General features: G+C 39.1%; 1 protein-coding gene across 1 annotated transcript in view; it reads right to left on the bottom strand.

Annotated features, from left to right (window-relative positions):
- Positions 1–17,011, bottom strand: part of LOC138208248 (VPS10 domain-containing receptor SorCS3-like) — a 198,875-nt gene that overhangs the window by 18,395 nt on the left and 163,469 nt on the right. The window contains 4 exon segments of the mRNA XM_069166008.1: positions 8,156–8,268; positions 8,751–8,874; positions 9,977–10,110; positions 12,960–13,146. Coding sequence (XP_069022109.1) covers positions 8,156–8,268; positions 8,751–8,874; positions 9,977–10,110; positions 12,960–13,146 — 558 coding nt within the window.

Below are 17,011 nucleotides of genomic sequence, written 5' to 3'. Positions count from 1 at the left end.
AAAGTCATTACTATAGCATGTCGTCCAAATTATGACAAAAAAGTCATATTATAGCATGTTGTCTAAAATATGATACAAAAAGTCATACTATAGCATGTCGTCCAAATTATGACAAAAAAGTCATACTATAGCATGTCGTCCGAAATATGATACAAAAAGTCATACTATAGCATGTCGTCCAAATTATGACAAAAAAGTCATATTATAGCATGTTGTCTAAAATATGATACAAAAAGTCATACTATAGCATGTCGTCCAAAACATGACAAAAAAGTCATATATAGCATGTCGTCCAAAATATGGACAAAAAAGTCATATTATAGCATGTCGTCCAAAAATATGACAAAAAAGTCATACTATAGCATGTCGTCTGAAATATGATACAAAAAGTCATATTATAGCATGTCGTCCAAAATATGACAAAAAAGTCATATTATAGCATGTCGTCCAAAATATGACAAAAAAGTCATATTATAGCATGTCGTCCAAAATATGATACAAAAAGTCATATTATAGCATGTCGTCCAAAACATGACAAAAAAGTCATATTATAGCATGTCGTCCAAAATATGACAAAAAAGTCATATTATAGCATGTCGTCCAAAATATGACAAAAAAGTCATACTATAGCATGTCGTCTGAAATATGATACAAAAAGTCATATTATAGCATGTCGTCTGAAATATGACAAAAAAGTCATACTATAGCATGTCGTCTGAAATATGATACAAAAAGTCATATTATAGCATGTCGTCCAAAATATGACAAAAAAAGTCATATTATAGCATGTCGTCCGAAATATGATACAAAAAGTCATATTATAGCATGTCGTCCAAAATATGATACAAAAAGTCATACTATAGCATGTCGTCCAAATTATGACAAAAAAGTCATACTATAGCATGTCGTCTAAAATATGACAAAAAAGTCATACTATAGCATGTCGTCCAAATTATGACAATAAAGTCATATTATAGCATGTCGTCTAAAATATGACAAAAAAGTCATACTATAGCATGTCGTCCAAATTATGACAAAAAAGTCATACTATAGCATGTCGTCCAAATTATGACAAAAAAGTCATATTATAGCATGTCGTCTAAAATATGACAAAAAGTCATACTATAGCATGTCGTCTAAAATATGACAAAAAAGTCATACTATAGCATGTCGTCTAAAATATGACAAAAAAGTCATATTATAGCATGTCGTCCAAATTATGACAAAAAAGTCATATTATAGCATGTCGTCCAAAATATTACAAAAAAGTCATACTATAGCATGTCGTCCGAAATATGATACAAAAAGTCATACTATAGCATGTCGTCCAAATTATGACAAAAAAGTCATATTATAGCATGTTGTCTAAAATATGATACAAAAAGTCATACTATAGCATGTCGTCCAAATTATGACAAAAAAGTCATACTATAGCATGTCGTCTAAAATATGACAAAAAAGTCATACTATAGCATGTCGTCCAAATTATGACAAAAAAGTCATATTATAGCATGTCGTCTGAAATATGACAAAAAAGTCATATTATAGCATGTCGTCCAAAATATGATACAAAAAGTCATATTATAGCATGTCGTCCAAATTATGTCAAAAAAGTCATATTATAGCATGTTGTCTAAAATATGATACAAAAAGTCATACTATAGCATGTCGTCCAAATTATGACAAAAAAGTCATACTATAGCATGTCGTCTAAAATATGACAAAAAAGTCATACTATAGCATGTCGTCCAAATTATGACAAAAAAGTCATATTATAGCATGTCGTCTGAAATATGACAAAAAAGTCATATTATAGCATGTCGTCCAAAATATGATACAAAAAGTCATATTATAGCATGTCGTCCAAATTATGTCAAAAAAGTCATATTATAGCATGTTGTCTAAAATATGATACAAAAAGTCATACTATAGCATGTCGTCCAAAATATGACAAAAAAGTCACACTATAGCATGTCGTCCGAAATATGATACAAAAAGTCATACTATAGCATGTCGTCTAAAATATGACAAAAAAGTCATATTAGCATGTCGTCCAAATTATGACAAAAAAGTCATATTATAGCATGTCGTCCAAAATATGACAAAAAAGTCACACTATAGCATGGCGTCTAAAATATGATACAAAAAGTCATATTATAGCATGTCGTCCAAAATATGACAAAAAAGTCATATTATAGCATGTCGTCCGAAATATGACAAAAAAGTCATATTAGCATGTCGTCCAAATTATGACAAAAAAGTCATATTATAGCATGTCGTCCAAAATATGACAAAAAAGTCACACTATAGCATGGCGTCTAAAATATGATACAAAAAGTCATATTATAGCATGTCGTCCAAAATATGACAAAAAAGTCATATTATAGCATGTCGTCCGAAATATGACAAAAAAAGTCATATTATAGCATGTCGTCCGAATATGATACAAAAAGTCATATTATAGCATGTCGTCCAAAATATGATACAAAAAAGTCATACTATAGCATGTCGTCCAAATTATGACAAAAAAGTCATATTATAGCATGTTGTCTAAAATATGATACAAAAAGTCATACTATAGCATGTCGTCCAAATTATGACAAAAAAGTCATACTATAGCATGTCGTCTAAAATATGACAAAAAAGTCATACTATAGCATGTCGTCCAAATTATGACAAAAAAGTCATATTATAGCATGTCGTCTAAAATATGACAAAAAAGTCATACTATAGCATGTCGTCTAAAATATGACAAAAAAGTCATACTATAGCATGTCGTCTAAAATATGACAAAAAAGTCATACTATAGCATGTCGTCTAAAATATGACAAAAAAGTCATACTATAGCATGTCGTCTAAAATATGACAAAAAAGTCATACTATAGCATGTCGTCCAAATTATGACAAAAAAAGTCATATTATAGCATGTCGTCCAAAATATTACAAAAAAGTCATACTATAGCATGTCGTCCGAAATATGATACAAAAAGTCATACTATAGCATGTCGTCCAAATTATGACAAAAAAGTCATATTATAGCATGTTGTCTAAAATATGATACAAAAAGTCATACTATAGCATGTCGTCCAAATTATGACAAAAAAGTCATACTATAGCATGTCGTCTAAAATATGACAAAAAAGTCATATTATAGCATGTCGTCCAAAATATGATACAAAAAGTCATACTATAGCATGTCGTCTAAAATATGATAAAAAAGTCATATTATAGCATGTCGTCTAAAATATGATACAAAAAGTTATACTATAGCATGGCGTCTGACATATGATACAAAAAGTCATACTATAGCATGTCGTCTAAAATATGATAAAAAAGTCATATTATAGCATGGCGTCCAAAATATGATAAAAAAAGTCATATTATATCATGTTGTCCAAAATATGATACAAAAAGTCATATTATAGCATGGCGTCCAAAATATGACAAAAAAGTCATATTATAGCATGTCGTCTAAAATATGACAAAAAAGTCATACTATAGCATGTCGTCCAAAATATGACAAAAAAGTCATATTATAGCATGACGTCCAAAATATGACAAAAAAGTCACACTATAGCATGGCGTCTAAAATATGATACAAAAAGTCATATTATAGCATGTCGTCCGAAATATGATACAAAAAGTCATACTATAGCATGTCGTCTAAAATATGATAAAAAAGTCATATTATAGCATGTCGTCTAAAATATGACAAAAAAGTCATATTATAGCATGTCGTCCAAATTATGACAAAAAAGTCATATTATAGCATGTCGTCCAAAATATGACAAAAAAGTCACACTATAGCATGGCGTCTAAAATATGATACAAAAAGTCATATTATAGCATGTCGTCCGAAATATGATACAAAAAGTCATACTATAGCATGTCGTCTAAAATATGATAAAAATGTCATACTATAGCATGTCGTCTAAAATATGATAAAAAAGTCATATTATAGCATGTCGTCTAAAATATGATAAAAAAGTCATATTATAGCATGTCGTCTAAAATATGACAAAAAAGTCATATTATAGCATGTCGTCCAAAATATGACAAAAAAGTCACACTATAGCATGGCGTCTAAAATATGATACAAAAAGTCATATTATAGCATGTCGTCCGAAATATGATACAAAAAGTCATACTATAGCATGTCGTCTAAAATATGATAAAAAAGTCATACTATAGCATGTCGTCTAAAATATGATAAAAAAGTCATATTATAGCATGTCGTCTAAAATATGATACAAAAAGTCATACTATAGCATGTCGTCTAAAATATGATAAAAAAGTCATACTATAGCATGTCGTCTAAAATATGATAAAAAAGTCATATTATAGCATGTCGTCTAAAATATGATAAAAAAGTCATATTATAGCATGTCGTCTAAAATATGACAAAAAAGTCATACTATAGCATGTCGTCCAAAATATGACAAAAAAGTCATACTATAGCATGTCGTCTAAAATATGACAAAAAAGTCATATTATAGCATGTCGTCCAAATTATGACAAAAAAGTCATATTATAGCATGTCGTCTAAAATATGACAAAAAAGTCATATTATAGCATGTCGTCCAAAATATGACAAAAAAGTCATATTATAGCATGTCGTCCAAAATATGACAAAAAAGTCACACTATAGCATGGCGTCTAAAATATGATACAAAAAGTCATATTATAGCATGTCGTCCAAATTATGACAAAAAAGTCATATTATAGCATGTTGTCTAAAATATGATACAAAAAGTCATACTATAGCATGTCGTCCAAATTATGACAAAAAAGTCATACTATAGCATGTCGTCTAAAATATGACAAAAAAGTCATACTATAGCATGTCGTCCAAATTATGACAAAAAAGTCATATTATAGCATGTCGTCTGAAATATGACAAAAAAGTCATATTATAGCATGTCGTCTAAAATATGACAAAAAAGTCATATTATAGCATGTCGTCCAAATTATGACAAAAAAGTCATATTATAGCATGTCGTCTAAAATATGACAAAAAAGTCATACTATAGCATGTCGTCCAAATTATGACAAAAAAGTCATATTATAGCATGTCGTCTGAAATATGACAAAAAAGTCATATTATAGCATGTCGTCCGAAATATGACAAAAAAGTCATACTATAGCATGTCGTCTGAAATATGACAAAAAAGTCATATTATAGCATGTCGTCCGAATTATGACAAAAAAGTCATACTATAGCATGTCGTCTAAAATATGACAAAAAAGTCATATTATAGCATGTCGTCTGAAATATGACAAAAAAGTCATATTATAGCATGTCGTCTAAAATATGACAAAAAAGTCATATTATAGCATGTCGTCTGAAATATGATACAAAAAGTCATACTATAGCATGTCGTCTGAAATATGACAAAAAAGTCATATTATAGCATGTCGTCTGAAATATGATACAAAAAGTCATATTATAGCATGTCGTCCGAAATATGATACAAAAAGTCATATTATAGCATGTCGTCTGAAATATGATACAAAAAGTCATATTATAGCATGTCGTCCGAAATATGATACAAAAAGTCATATTATAGCATGTCGTCTAAAATATGATACAAAAAGTCATACTATAGCATGTCGTCTAAAATATGACAAAAAAGTCATACTATAGCATGTCGTCCAAAATATGACAAAAAAGTCATACTATAGCATGTCGTCTAAAATATGACAAAAAAGTCATATTATAGCATGTCGTCTGAAATATGACAAAAAAGTCATATTATAGCATGTCGTCTAAAATATGATACAAAAAGTCATATTATAGCATGTCGTCTAAAATATGACAAAAAAGTCATACTATAGCATGTCGTCTGAAATATGATACAAAAAGTCATTCTATAGCATGTCGTCTAAAATATGACAAAAAAGTCATACTATAGCACGGCGTCCAAAATATGATCAAAATGTCATGATGTCGTTTTGTTATTTTTTTATGACGTTAAATAAGTTTGACTTCCGTTCATTTTATGGAAGCCAACACAGTGGTGCAGCTGTCAGCATTGTCGTCTCCCAGTCTATAGGTCCAGGGTTCGAGTCCCGCCTTTGTCTTCCTATGCGATAAACCAATAACCAAAAAGTAAAGTTTGTCACCCATTATAATGATGAGTTGTGCATGTTGTCCATAATGTAAAACATTACATTCAAGCAAGAACATGCAATCCTCCACACTAAGTTCCAGGCCCACCATCAAAGCGTTGAGATGGCAACGCTGGCTTGGAACTGCACCATTTTGCTGTCTTTATTGCATGCTTGTCTGATTTATATGACTTATATAACTTTTAAACATGTTAGGGAAGAGCAATCAACGGTGTAGTGGTTGGCCATTGTTGCCTTCTAGTCAGAAGGTTGCAGGTTCGAGACCCGCCCTGGAAAAGGTGACGTTAACATCTCTGATGAAAAGCCACGTCAAGGGCAAGAATTGAACCTGGAACTATCTGACTGGGAGTCAACAGCACTGACCACTTCACCATAGTGCTTTCTTCAGTTAAAAGTTCTACAAGTCAGACAAACATGCAATAAAGGCAGCACAACTTTACTTACTAGCGTTGTCATCTCACAATCAGGACGTACTCGGTTCGATCAGGGGCTTGGAACTCTGTCTGTGGAGGATTGCATGTTCTTGCCTGGAGTGTGCCTTTGTCACAATTACGACTACATGATGTTTGTTTTCCATGTTAGTCGTCCATATTTTAAACGACATACTTTACTTTTGTTATTATTTATGCAGGAACATGCAAATTCCACATAGAAAGTCCCAGGCGGGAATCGAACCACGGACCTTTAGACTGAGACGACAACGTTGACAACAGTGCAGTTGTCAACGTTGTCGTTGCATGACATGTTGCATGTCGACTGAAATATGGTCAAAAAGTCACCTACAGCATGACGTCCAAAATAGGAAAAAAAACTCCGGAGACTACAAACATTTTTATTCACTAAAATGTTTGTAAGTTTAGTCTGTACTTTACTTCACTGTTAAATTGTGTTTATGTTTATCCTGTTGTGAAATATAACTCAGTAGTCGGCAGGCTAACAGGTATAAATCAAAAGTCACATTATAATTAAAGCAGAGAAAGGTGTGCAAAATAATCTATTTTTTTAAGATGAGAAAATGAAACTGTAAGAGCTCACAGAAGAACCAACATTTCAGGCACATCTCCACACTGAAAGAGTTTAACTTTGACTAAACTAGAACTGAGAACACGTCAGTTTCCAGCAACACGGCGCTCTTTGACTCCCGTGATTAGTGAAGTACGCGAGCCTTTAACACCCTGGAAAAAAAACATCTATAACCTCAGTGATTAATTTAAGAGTGAGTGGAGCGAGTTCAAACACAAACAAAAAAAAAGTCTGCAGTGCCGTTAATATCGGCGGAGTCTAAATAATTTAGCAGAAACTGTCGGATGAATGGATTTCGAATTAAAAAAAGCATTTTTTTTTTTTTTTTTTCAGGAAAATAATTTCACTTCAAATGGCGCCACGCTCCGGGAAGAGGCGAATCCACCGGCTCAGAAGCGAGAGGTCCGAGTCGGGGGGTCGTCCGGGTCGCTCATTAGATCACCTTCAGCCGCTTTAACTATTCCTCTAAAAGCGCCCACCTGCAGCTCGAGCGCTTTGATATGCCGGTAGGACGGCTGAGAGCCCGGGCACGTCGTGTTATTCATGAGCATTGAATGGGCAGATGAGTAGCACTTAACAATGATGGGTTAGCTTCTCCCACACACACACACACACACACACACACCGAGAGCACTCGCGCCCCTCCTACGATCGAGAGCGCCTCAACTTCTCATCATTTTATCTGCGACTTTTGTCAAATGAAGGAATCTGCGCTAATGAAGCCACGTCGAGGGAGGGAGAGAGAAAAGGAAAGCCGAGGCGTCGTCACACCTGTCTGGTGATGAATCGCGGGGTGGTGGCCCCGATGGGCGTTCTGTTGCCGCGCCAGCGAGCCCAGAGAATCGGGCCGCGGGGGGTGGAGGTGGAGGTGGGTGGAGGGAGATGGGGGGTGCGGGGGAGGGAATAATTGAGAAATCGCAGAGTGAGACCGAAAGGAGAAGACGCACGAGAGACAGAGGGATGGAGGGAAAGAGAGGACAGAGAGAAAATGAAAATCACTCACTTGGAGCAGGGCCTTCTTAATTACTCTCCCCACATCCTGCCTCCACTCGGGTATGTCGGGGTTGAACTCGTCCAGATTCGGGGAGAAAGATAAAAGCAGAGATTTGAAGAATTCTGTCGAGGAGAGACGGGGGAGAATCAGCCATTAATTCACTCCGAGGGCATTATTCTCAGGGAGCCGTGCCAACTGTCATTTTGCTGGAGTTGAGTTTCAGGTAGTTAACACTTGATGAAAAGAAGAGGGTTTCTCATATCCCCCGCACTTCCCTTTTGGCTAAATGTACCAGATGCACTTCGAGATAATTAGAAAATGTCACAGCTTTACGCCAACCCGTCCTCTGGTAATGAATCATCGCATTTTACAGATACTTGCTGCTGGATTACTTCACTTCAAAATGAAGACATATTCTTTAGAGGTTCCAACAGTAATGTGATGTATTTTACTCCAGCAGGAAATGTTTTATTTTAGAATTATTATTTTTTTTTTTTTTTAGACTAAGTCAAGACGAAGACGGCACGAGTGGGTGACGAGAATATAATTACGACTTGTTCCGATTTATCGACGGCGGATAAGAGCTCGGTTAACAAATACCGACCTTTGACTGCTATGGTCTTGGTGTCCTGCAGGATGCTGTTGGCTGCAGCCACTTGCACCGTGACGGTGTGCATCCCCTCGCTCGGGAAGGTGTGCGAGATACTGCCATCCAACGTTATCACCGGCTGCAGGCACAAGTTTGAAGGTGAATTCATATGTCTAATGTACGTGGCGCACGTTTTCTCTGCTCTATCAGGCCAATGCAACATTTCTCATGTTTATAGGTTTATTGGTTCGTGATACAGGAGGTTTATGGAAATGGGAGATTTGAATATCGTAGAAAGTATTGCGAGGATGAACTTTTAGCACACCGGTGCATTTTGGCAAAATGCTAACTTCAGCAAAATGCTAACCTCCGAATGCTATCTACTGCAAAGTACAGCTACCTCACGATGGCAGCGGAGGACAAATCAAGAGGATAATCAAAGTCAGTGAGATTCATCCTCTGGGGAACACGATAAATGTCGGTAGCAGGATTTCTGGCCAACCGTATTGCATATGTAGACAGACAGAGATGTTTCAATTGATAAGTGAAAGTTTTAACCGGCTGTTGGCGCTAGTAGAAATCGGTGGCGTAAATAAAGTTGGAAGGGATATCCTCTAGGGACCTTGAATATAGTCTGACTTCATGACAATCCATCGAAAGTTTGTCAAGATATATCCCTTCAAAACAAACATGTCAACCTCAAGGTGGCGACAGAGGACATGATGTCCAGTCAAGTCAGTGATAGTCATCCTCCGGGGAACATGATTTATATCAACATATATTTCACTTGACAAGTAAAAAAAAAACCTTACTGCTGGTAGAAATCAGGGGATAAATAAGAGGGAACCTCTGGGAACCTTGAATATACACGGACTTTCTTTCATTGAAAGTTTGTCGAGGCACACCTCTAAAAACAAAAATGCCAACCTCAAGATGGCGGAAAGAGGAGATCACCAAAGTCAGTGAGGTTCATCCTCCGGGCAACATGAATGTCTGTACAAACCTTCAAAGGACTGTTAAGATATTAAAGTCTGTACCGACCAATAGCAGGACTAAAAACACGCTTGAGTTTCAGGAATATGTGGCACGTTAACAACAGATTAAAGTAAGCTGGAAACTGCTGAGGACCTCCATCCCGATGAAGTCGAGAGTAGATAAAGTGGGTAAAGTGGTGGACTGTGTTTTTTCAGCACATCCACGCGGTTAGCCTCAAAAGCAAATAACACGAGGGGAGTAAGTACCTCCGTGTTGTTGCCGAGCCACCAGAAGTACGTGACGGTGCGGGAGTGGCTGGGCAAGACCACCGCCGTGATGTTGACCTCCTTGTTTCTTATGACCACGAAGGGAGCCAGAAGCTGGACGTGCTCCACCGGACCTGGGAGAAGAAAACACCACAGAGACGCGTGGACATCATGCAACAGCTACCTCTTAACGAGGCTTCGTCCAAAATTGTGATTCTCATTCAAAAACCCAAGAAAAAAAAAAGAGCCAGCTGGCACGACGACAAATCCGCAGTACACGAAGTGTGGCGCTTTGTTTCGGGGAGAGAAATTCTCCGAGTACCACCCCTGGTGTTCTCTGTGAGAAACTGGGGAGCTGTCCAGGGTGCTGCTTTCAAATCCAATCTGGTGCATTTTTGGCATGCGATCCCACCCCCACTCCACCTGCCTCCGTACCCTGAGGAGTATAAGTGAGTAAGAAAAATAGATGGAAGCAACAAAAAAAATTGGGGAACAAATATCCTACAAACTCCCAGAAAAGATGTACTCAGAAGAGAGGAACTCTCGAGGTGAGCTTTTTAATACGAAGTGATGGATGAAAGAAAATGATAAATAATAACACGTAAAGGCCTCTTACTCTTTAGCCATTTTGATGGCTTCTTGTTGACGGTGCAAATTGTTGTTTTCTTATTTAAAAAGGAATAAAAATCTATTTTATATCCATGTAAAACATTAAACCGATGTAACAAATAATTATTATTTTTTTTTTTCCAATTTACTGCCGGATCTTTATATCATGCTGCAATAATTGCAAAGTGAGTCATACCTACTTTCCCATTTAGACAGTATGAAGCTCACGCTGACAGGTGGAGACGACCTCACGGGTGAGACATTACTGTGTGTGTGTGTGCGTGTGTGCGTGTGTGTGTGTGTGAGGACGCTTAACGACACATGAAACGATATGTTTGTGATCTCGGTCTGAGATTCCTTTTTTTTTTTGCTTCCTGAATCCAATCAAGTTATGACAGAACAATTATTATTAAGACCTCAGAAGGAAGGAAGGAAGGAAATTGGCTGTTTTTGTATTTTTTTTTTTTTTTTACATTTCATCCCTGTCGGAGGGGAAATAATGCTCAGAAGAATTTTCTTCCAGCCCGCTGTGTCTCTAAAGAATGAAAGCATTCATTACGTTCTTACTGGTGGGAGGAGTGTTTTTTTTATTTTTTTAAATAGACTGTGGATTCTTTCAACTAATAACTTCAATGAATCACCTGAATCACAAAGTGCATGTTAGTTTTACTGCATTTCACGGATAAACTATCCGATAGATAAACATGTTCTTCAACCACAAACACTCTGAAGCTGTAGAGGAGGAGGAGGGGGGGGGGCAGCCACACGCGTTGGCGCTTCACCTAGATTGACAAAAACTAAATTTTAGCGCGAGTTCCACTCCGAACACGCTGTTGTTGCACCAGCGTTACTTTGTGCGACGCAGAAACTGAAATTGCAATTTTTTTTTTTAAAAAATAATATTTTTTTTTTTTTTTGGGGGGGGGGGGGTGTCAAATAAAAAATATTTGGCTGTGAAACAGACCTCTTTGTTTGCGAGTCATAAAACTTGATTTTTGGGAGCTGCTCTTGTCATAATAGGTATTTTATTTGTCTTAACACTCGAGTGTAAACAGGTCTTACAGCTCGTATTAGTTCACGATTATCGACAGCGTGCAGTATTTCAGTATTTCAACGGCCTACTTACGGTTACAAATATTAAGTGTGGCAAATGACTCACAACTGAATATACTTTTTTTTTTAAGAGTAAATGACAAAATTGACCAAACTGTGACACCCCCCCCCCTCGCCCGCCCCAAAAAAAAAGACTTATACAGATATACATATATAAAAGACTTCTACTTGTCATAGAGGCAGACGACGGATCAGACCAGGTTTACCTGCACAAAATATATAATAAGTACAAAAATATAATATCAGCCGTGATCTTGTTCTTCATCTTGTGCTTGAAAACAGTAAAAATATTGTCTGTAATTTTTAGTTGGTCTGAGCTGATATTTCTTTCAAAACTAACGAGAAGTTGCCGGAGAACATTTTTTTGCACTGACGTCGTGACGTTGAGATAAACTCTTTTCTGTGATCAGGTCTTCCTGAGTTTGTTACCGTTACTGATGGAAACTTAAAAAAAAAAAGAAAAAAAAAAATGAAAATATGTCGACGCCATCATGTGCTGTATTTTGTGACGGTACCTCCCGAGTAGTGCCCGCAAACCTCCCCACTAAGAACCTAATAGGACCTGACGGGGGTCCGGGGCTGCTTCCCACTAATCCCGGGGAATGAAGCTTTGCTGCCGTGGACACGTGTAATTCACTGCTTTCGTGGAAGAGCTCCAAGCGGAGGTTTTGCGTAGCGCCGTGGTCCGGGGTGCTCGCCTCGTCTCACCGAGGCTTCTGTTCGCTCTCATCCTCTTTAACCAGAACTAATCTTTATCCCCACTCCGACTGTGTTGTTTGCGCGTGCGCGCCGAACGAGACAAGGTGAGAAAGTCATTTGGTAGTAAATACGCTCAGCTGAGGAATCATTGTACTCAGGGTTTTTTTTTTTTTCCGTTTTTTTTTTTTTTTTTTTTTTTTGGGGGGGGGGGGGGGGTGGGACAGAGGGGGGTGGGGTGGCATTTCTCCCTTCAGTGCGAAATAAACCGCGCTGAAACTACTGCCGTCGGACGTACGAATGCCGAGCACACCGGCTGACGCGTCAGGACGGCGAGAGGGTCAATTGAAGTGGATCGAACCAACGTGGGAAAAAAAAAAAAACAACAACAACAACAACAAACAAACACACAGCAGTTTGTTGATGTTGCGCACTCTTTCGGCAGCGACATGGGTGTGTTAGCTCGCAGCTGTTTACAGTTGTGACGATATATGATATACAGACAAAAGAAACTATCACAACGTGAAAATCTTGCTGCTGCATTTAGAAGAACGCGAACACTCACAGGTGACGTGCAGGAAGAGCGTGGTGGTGTCGTAGCCCAGCGTGTTCTCCGCCAGCGCCGTGACACGGAAGATCCCCGCGGACTTGTACACGTGCTTGATGCCCTCCTCGGTCCAGCTCAGGTTGGAGTAGGACACGGCGGTGCCGTCGCCGAAGTCCAGCTGGACGTTCGTCCGCATGGAGTCCCCCTGAAACGCAGCGACCCGCAAATGCAGAAAGGAAAAAAAAAAAAACTGTAAAGGCCGCGACCACGTTCTCCAGAAAGTACACGGGGCCCCGCCGGGAATTAACGCACGCGCACAAATGAAGCACGGAGACTTCTCTGGGTAATTTTGAAGAATTAACACTTCGGTCAGATGTGACTGCGAAGGCTTGACTGGCTGCGATTTCCATCCACGGCTGCAACCTCAATAAAAGAATAATAGTTATCAGGTGGGATTTTTTTTTTTTTTTTTTTTTTTGGAGTTTCAACGCCCGACCACTCACGTCCACTTTAAAAAAGCAGGAAACGGCTTGCGAATCAGTCGCAGCCTGTTTTTTTTTTTCTGCCGGACTATCGCTCACGGCTTTTCTTCGCCGTAATTATCGTCTGCGAATTGCGGCTCAGCCACTCTGAAGGGCACTCAGCCACCAGTGGCGGTGAGTAAGAACGATGACGTTGAAGTCCAGCAGGTTTTGGGGTTTTTTTCTCATTTTTTTTTTTTTTTATATCTAGTTGCAGCAGCGGTCGAGTGTCCGAGCGCACCGATTGGTTAAAGCTGCTCCCGTCGTTTCAAAATGAACCCGAGGTTCCCTCGCCCAGTACTCCCTCAGGAGCGTACCTAAATTATTGTCTGGGTACGCCAGGAGAGTCCCTGAAGTAAAAAAAATAATAATAAATCCACTGAAAGGCTGGCGAGAAAAACAGCACTGCAAAAATAATAACCAGCACTTCAATTACATTTTTTTATTAAACAAAGATAAAACAGAGATAATTGTTGTTTTTTTTGGTGCCAAGGAAGAACGATTGAAAGTCAGAGCTCAGCTTCAATCACAGATGTTTAAAAAAAAAAACCACAAACCGAGCCAGAAATCACGTATCAGTGCCATCATGGATTCAGACCTCAATCTGAAGAGCCATGTTAAGACAATTACAAAGTCAGTTTACTGTCACCTGAAGAATATATCAAGGGATTAGAGGATTTATGTCTCAACAGGATTTGGAAAAAGTTGCATTTATCTTCAGTAGACTCGACTACTGTGACGGTGTGTTTACAGGTCTCAAAAAAAAAAAGAAGAAAGAAACCGGATCACATCACTCCAGTTCTGAGGTCTTTACATTGGCGAACAAAGAGTCGACTTTAAAATCTTGCTGGTTGGTCTGTGAAGCACTGAATGGTTTTGGGCCAAAGTACATTTCTGATCTGCTGGTACCTCATGAACCATCCAGACCCCCTCGGGTCGTCTGGGACGGGTCTCCTTTCTGTTCCCTGAGTCGGAACGAAGACTTTTTCTGTTTGCTGCCTTTCACTGAACCGGATTTGAGGATCTTGATGAATCTCTTGCATTTCTGTATTTTACTACTGTATTTTATGTCTTAAACTGAACTGTAACTTTTATCCTATTTTTTTGTTGTTGCTCGCTTCATGTTTTAATCACAGTTCTTAATTGTTTTTCAAACGTCCTTTTCTTTTGACTCATGTTTCGATGCTTTTATGTGAAGCACTTTGAATTGCCTTGTCGTTGAAATGTGCTCTACAAATGAACTTGCCTTGCCGAAAGAGCCAGACATTCCTCCGGGAGACGGTGGAGACCAAAACGGAGTTAAAACAGTGGACCTTATACTCATCAGAGTCAAAACTAATCATAATGTGGGACGTTGTTGAAGCACCGAAGCGCACGCAAGGCAGCGCGCACTGTTAAGTTGTGCTCATGTTTCTAAGGTTGTCTCACAACTGTGGAGGCAAGTTCACACGGACGTGTCAATAATGTAGCCTCGTTGTGGTGTAACTGTCCGATTTCGCGTGTCTCTTGCAAATATTTCAAAATAAAATGCCTGTTCAGAAATGAAAAGTTTCCGTCTACCGAAACACTCGAGGGCTTTTAATTTGAAACAGGGCAAACAGTGGCGGATCAAAACGAGGCCTCGAGACGACGTCGCGAATCAGTCGATACAACTCAAATGTAAATGTGACAACATTGACTTTTTTTTTTTTTTTTTCCATTTGATTTATTGGCTCTCTTGCACGACGTACGCTTTCGAGATGATTGGATCATCAAGCACTTAAAAAACTGAAATACATTTTCAACGGATCAAGCGAAACCTTGAACACAACACCTAAAAGGACGTGTGAATAAGCAACTGTTTGTTCAACAATGTGTTTACTGTATGGCGGCATGAGTCAATGCTGTGTTCACAACTCCCTTTCACTGCCCCTAAGTGGCCCAAAAAAACAAAAAGCAGCAATTGCAGGTTTAATGACTTGGAAAAATGTTTTGCAAGCAGTGTAAATTATATATAAACGCGCAGAGACGTTTACATTTTGGGAAAACACTTTTCAGTATTTCTGCCCTTACAGCCAGACAAGCTCTCGGCAGGCGGACTCGTTCGTAGACATACAGTAAGTTTAACCATCTGAGGACCGCTTCTGCAGCCGCAGTTTTTATTTAGAAGTCTGTGGGTGGTTCATATTTCAAAGCTACACGCTGCACTTCAAATCTATGCGCTGTGATCTTACAGTGTGTAAGACGAGAAGGGAATCGGCTCTTGGCGAACGCTCATTTTAATCAAAGTGTATAGTCAGGCTATATAATTATGCCACTTGGTTATAATTACATGGTTTCATAATTACAGTTACTTTTCAGTTATTCCGCATGCAGACTTTAAGTATTGACGGCTCTTCAAGTCGGTAAAGTTCTGTCTGAAAAGTTAAGAGGAAAAAAGAAATTCATCAGAGGCGTTAAGGTTCTTTGTTTTGCACGAATTTCGCACCGGTGAACTTTTACGTCATGAACGCTGGAATATCTTTTGCAGACGAGATGATTCATGAGCGAAATCACTATAAGCAATCGTTTTTACTTTGCTTGGTCCTTTTCGGCTCTTAATGTCTTAAAATATCGATTCCCTCGTGTTATTCATGTCGGATCGTGGGATTTGTAAAAAAGGATTTTGGAAAGCCACAACCCAACCCCCCCCTCCCACCCCCCTACCCCACCGCCGCCGCGTTTGCCTTTGGATGGTGCGCGAGTCTTCAGCCGCCTGCACGGCCTCCTCTAGGAATCACATCTGGCACAACCCGAGCATCAGCCCGCAGCGGGAGCGTGGGTGGCTCCAGCTGCCACGGCGACCAAATCTGCGCTCCTCCTCCCAGGCCCGTGAAGTCAAACTCCCAGCCTCCCCCTTGGCACATTGTAGCGGCGGCGCTCCCGGGATCTTCATTTTGTACCACCGCATTAGCATGCCGGCTCCGCCAGAAAGAAAGAAAAAAAAAACAAAAAAAACGCACAATGGAGCAGAAATAAATACACCTATTGTTCCGCTTCCTGCTCTTTGGCTCTCGCCTCCCCTCGCTACCCGAGTCCCGTCTTTGTGCGCTTCTGAGTGTGAAGACGCGGGAGGTTTGGTTCGGAGGCTTGTGGGGATATTTTGTGTCACTCTGCCTGGAAAATGATATCCCTGATAAGTCTGGAGAGAATAGAGAGGAGCTAAGAACAGGCTTTGACAGCGCCGGCATTGTTGAGAACTCTAATGAGCTGGCATGCAAACAGGACTCTGGCTCCGTGGCGCCGATGTCACTCAAGCGCTTCCCGGTGTCTGCCGTCCGCTCTGGTGTTCGCGCCCGCTCTCTGTATCGGCCACAATGGGATTCTCTAATCTGCATGAGAGTGATGCTGACCCGTCTCTCTAAATGTCACTCTTTGTGTGCCTGTCTCCCGGGGACGAGCAGATCCAAACACACATCGTGGGCTGGAGCCCCCGAGGCCCGGGACGTCACTGTTGGTTCGCAATGAAGGCACCGTTGTGCGGCTCGACAGGGGCTTGGATACACAAGGCCAGCGTTTGTTCAGGTGCGT

This window comes from Embiotoca jacksoni, unplaced genomic scaffold (genome assembly GCF_022577435.1).
Source record: "Embiotoca jacksoni isolate LCO1_2020_lvr unplaced genomic scaffold, fEmbJac1.0.p SCAF_36, whole genome shotgun sequence".
In the NCBI taxonomy this organism is placed as follows: Eukaryota; Metazoa; Chordata; class Actinopteri; family Embiotocidae; genus Embiotoca; species Embiotoca jacksoni.
This window is presented reverse-complemented; position numbering and strand designations above follow the sequence as displayed.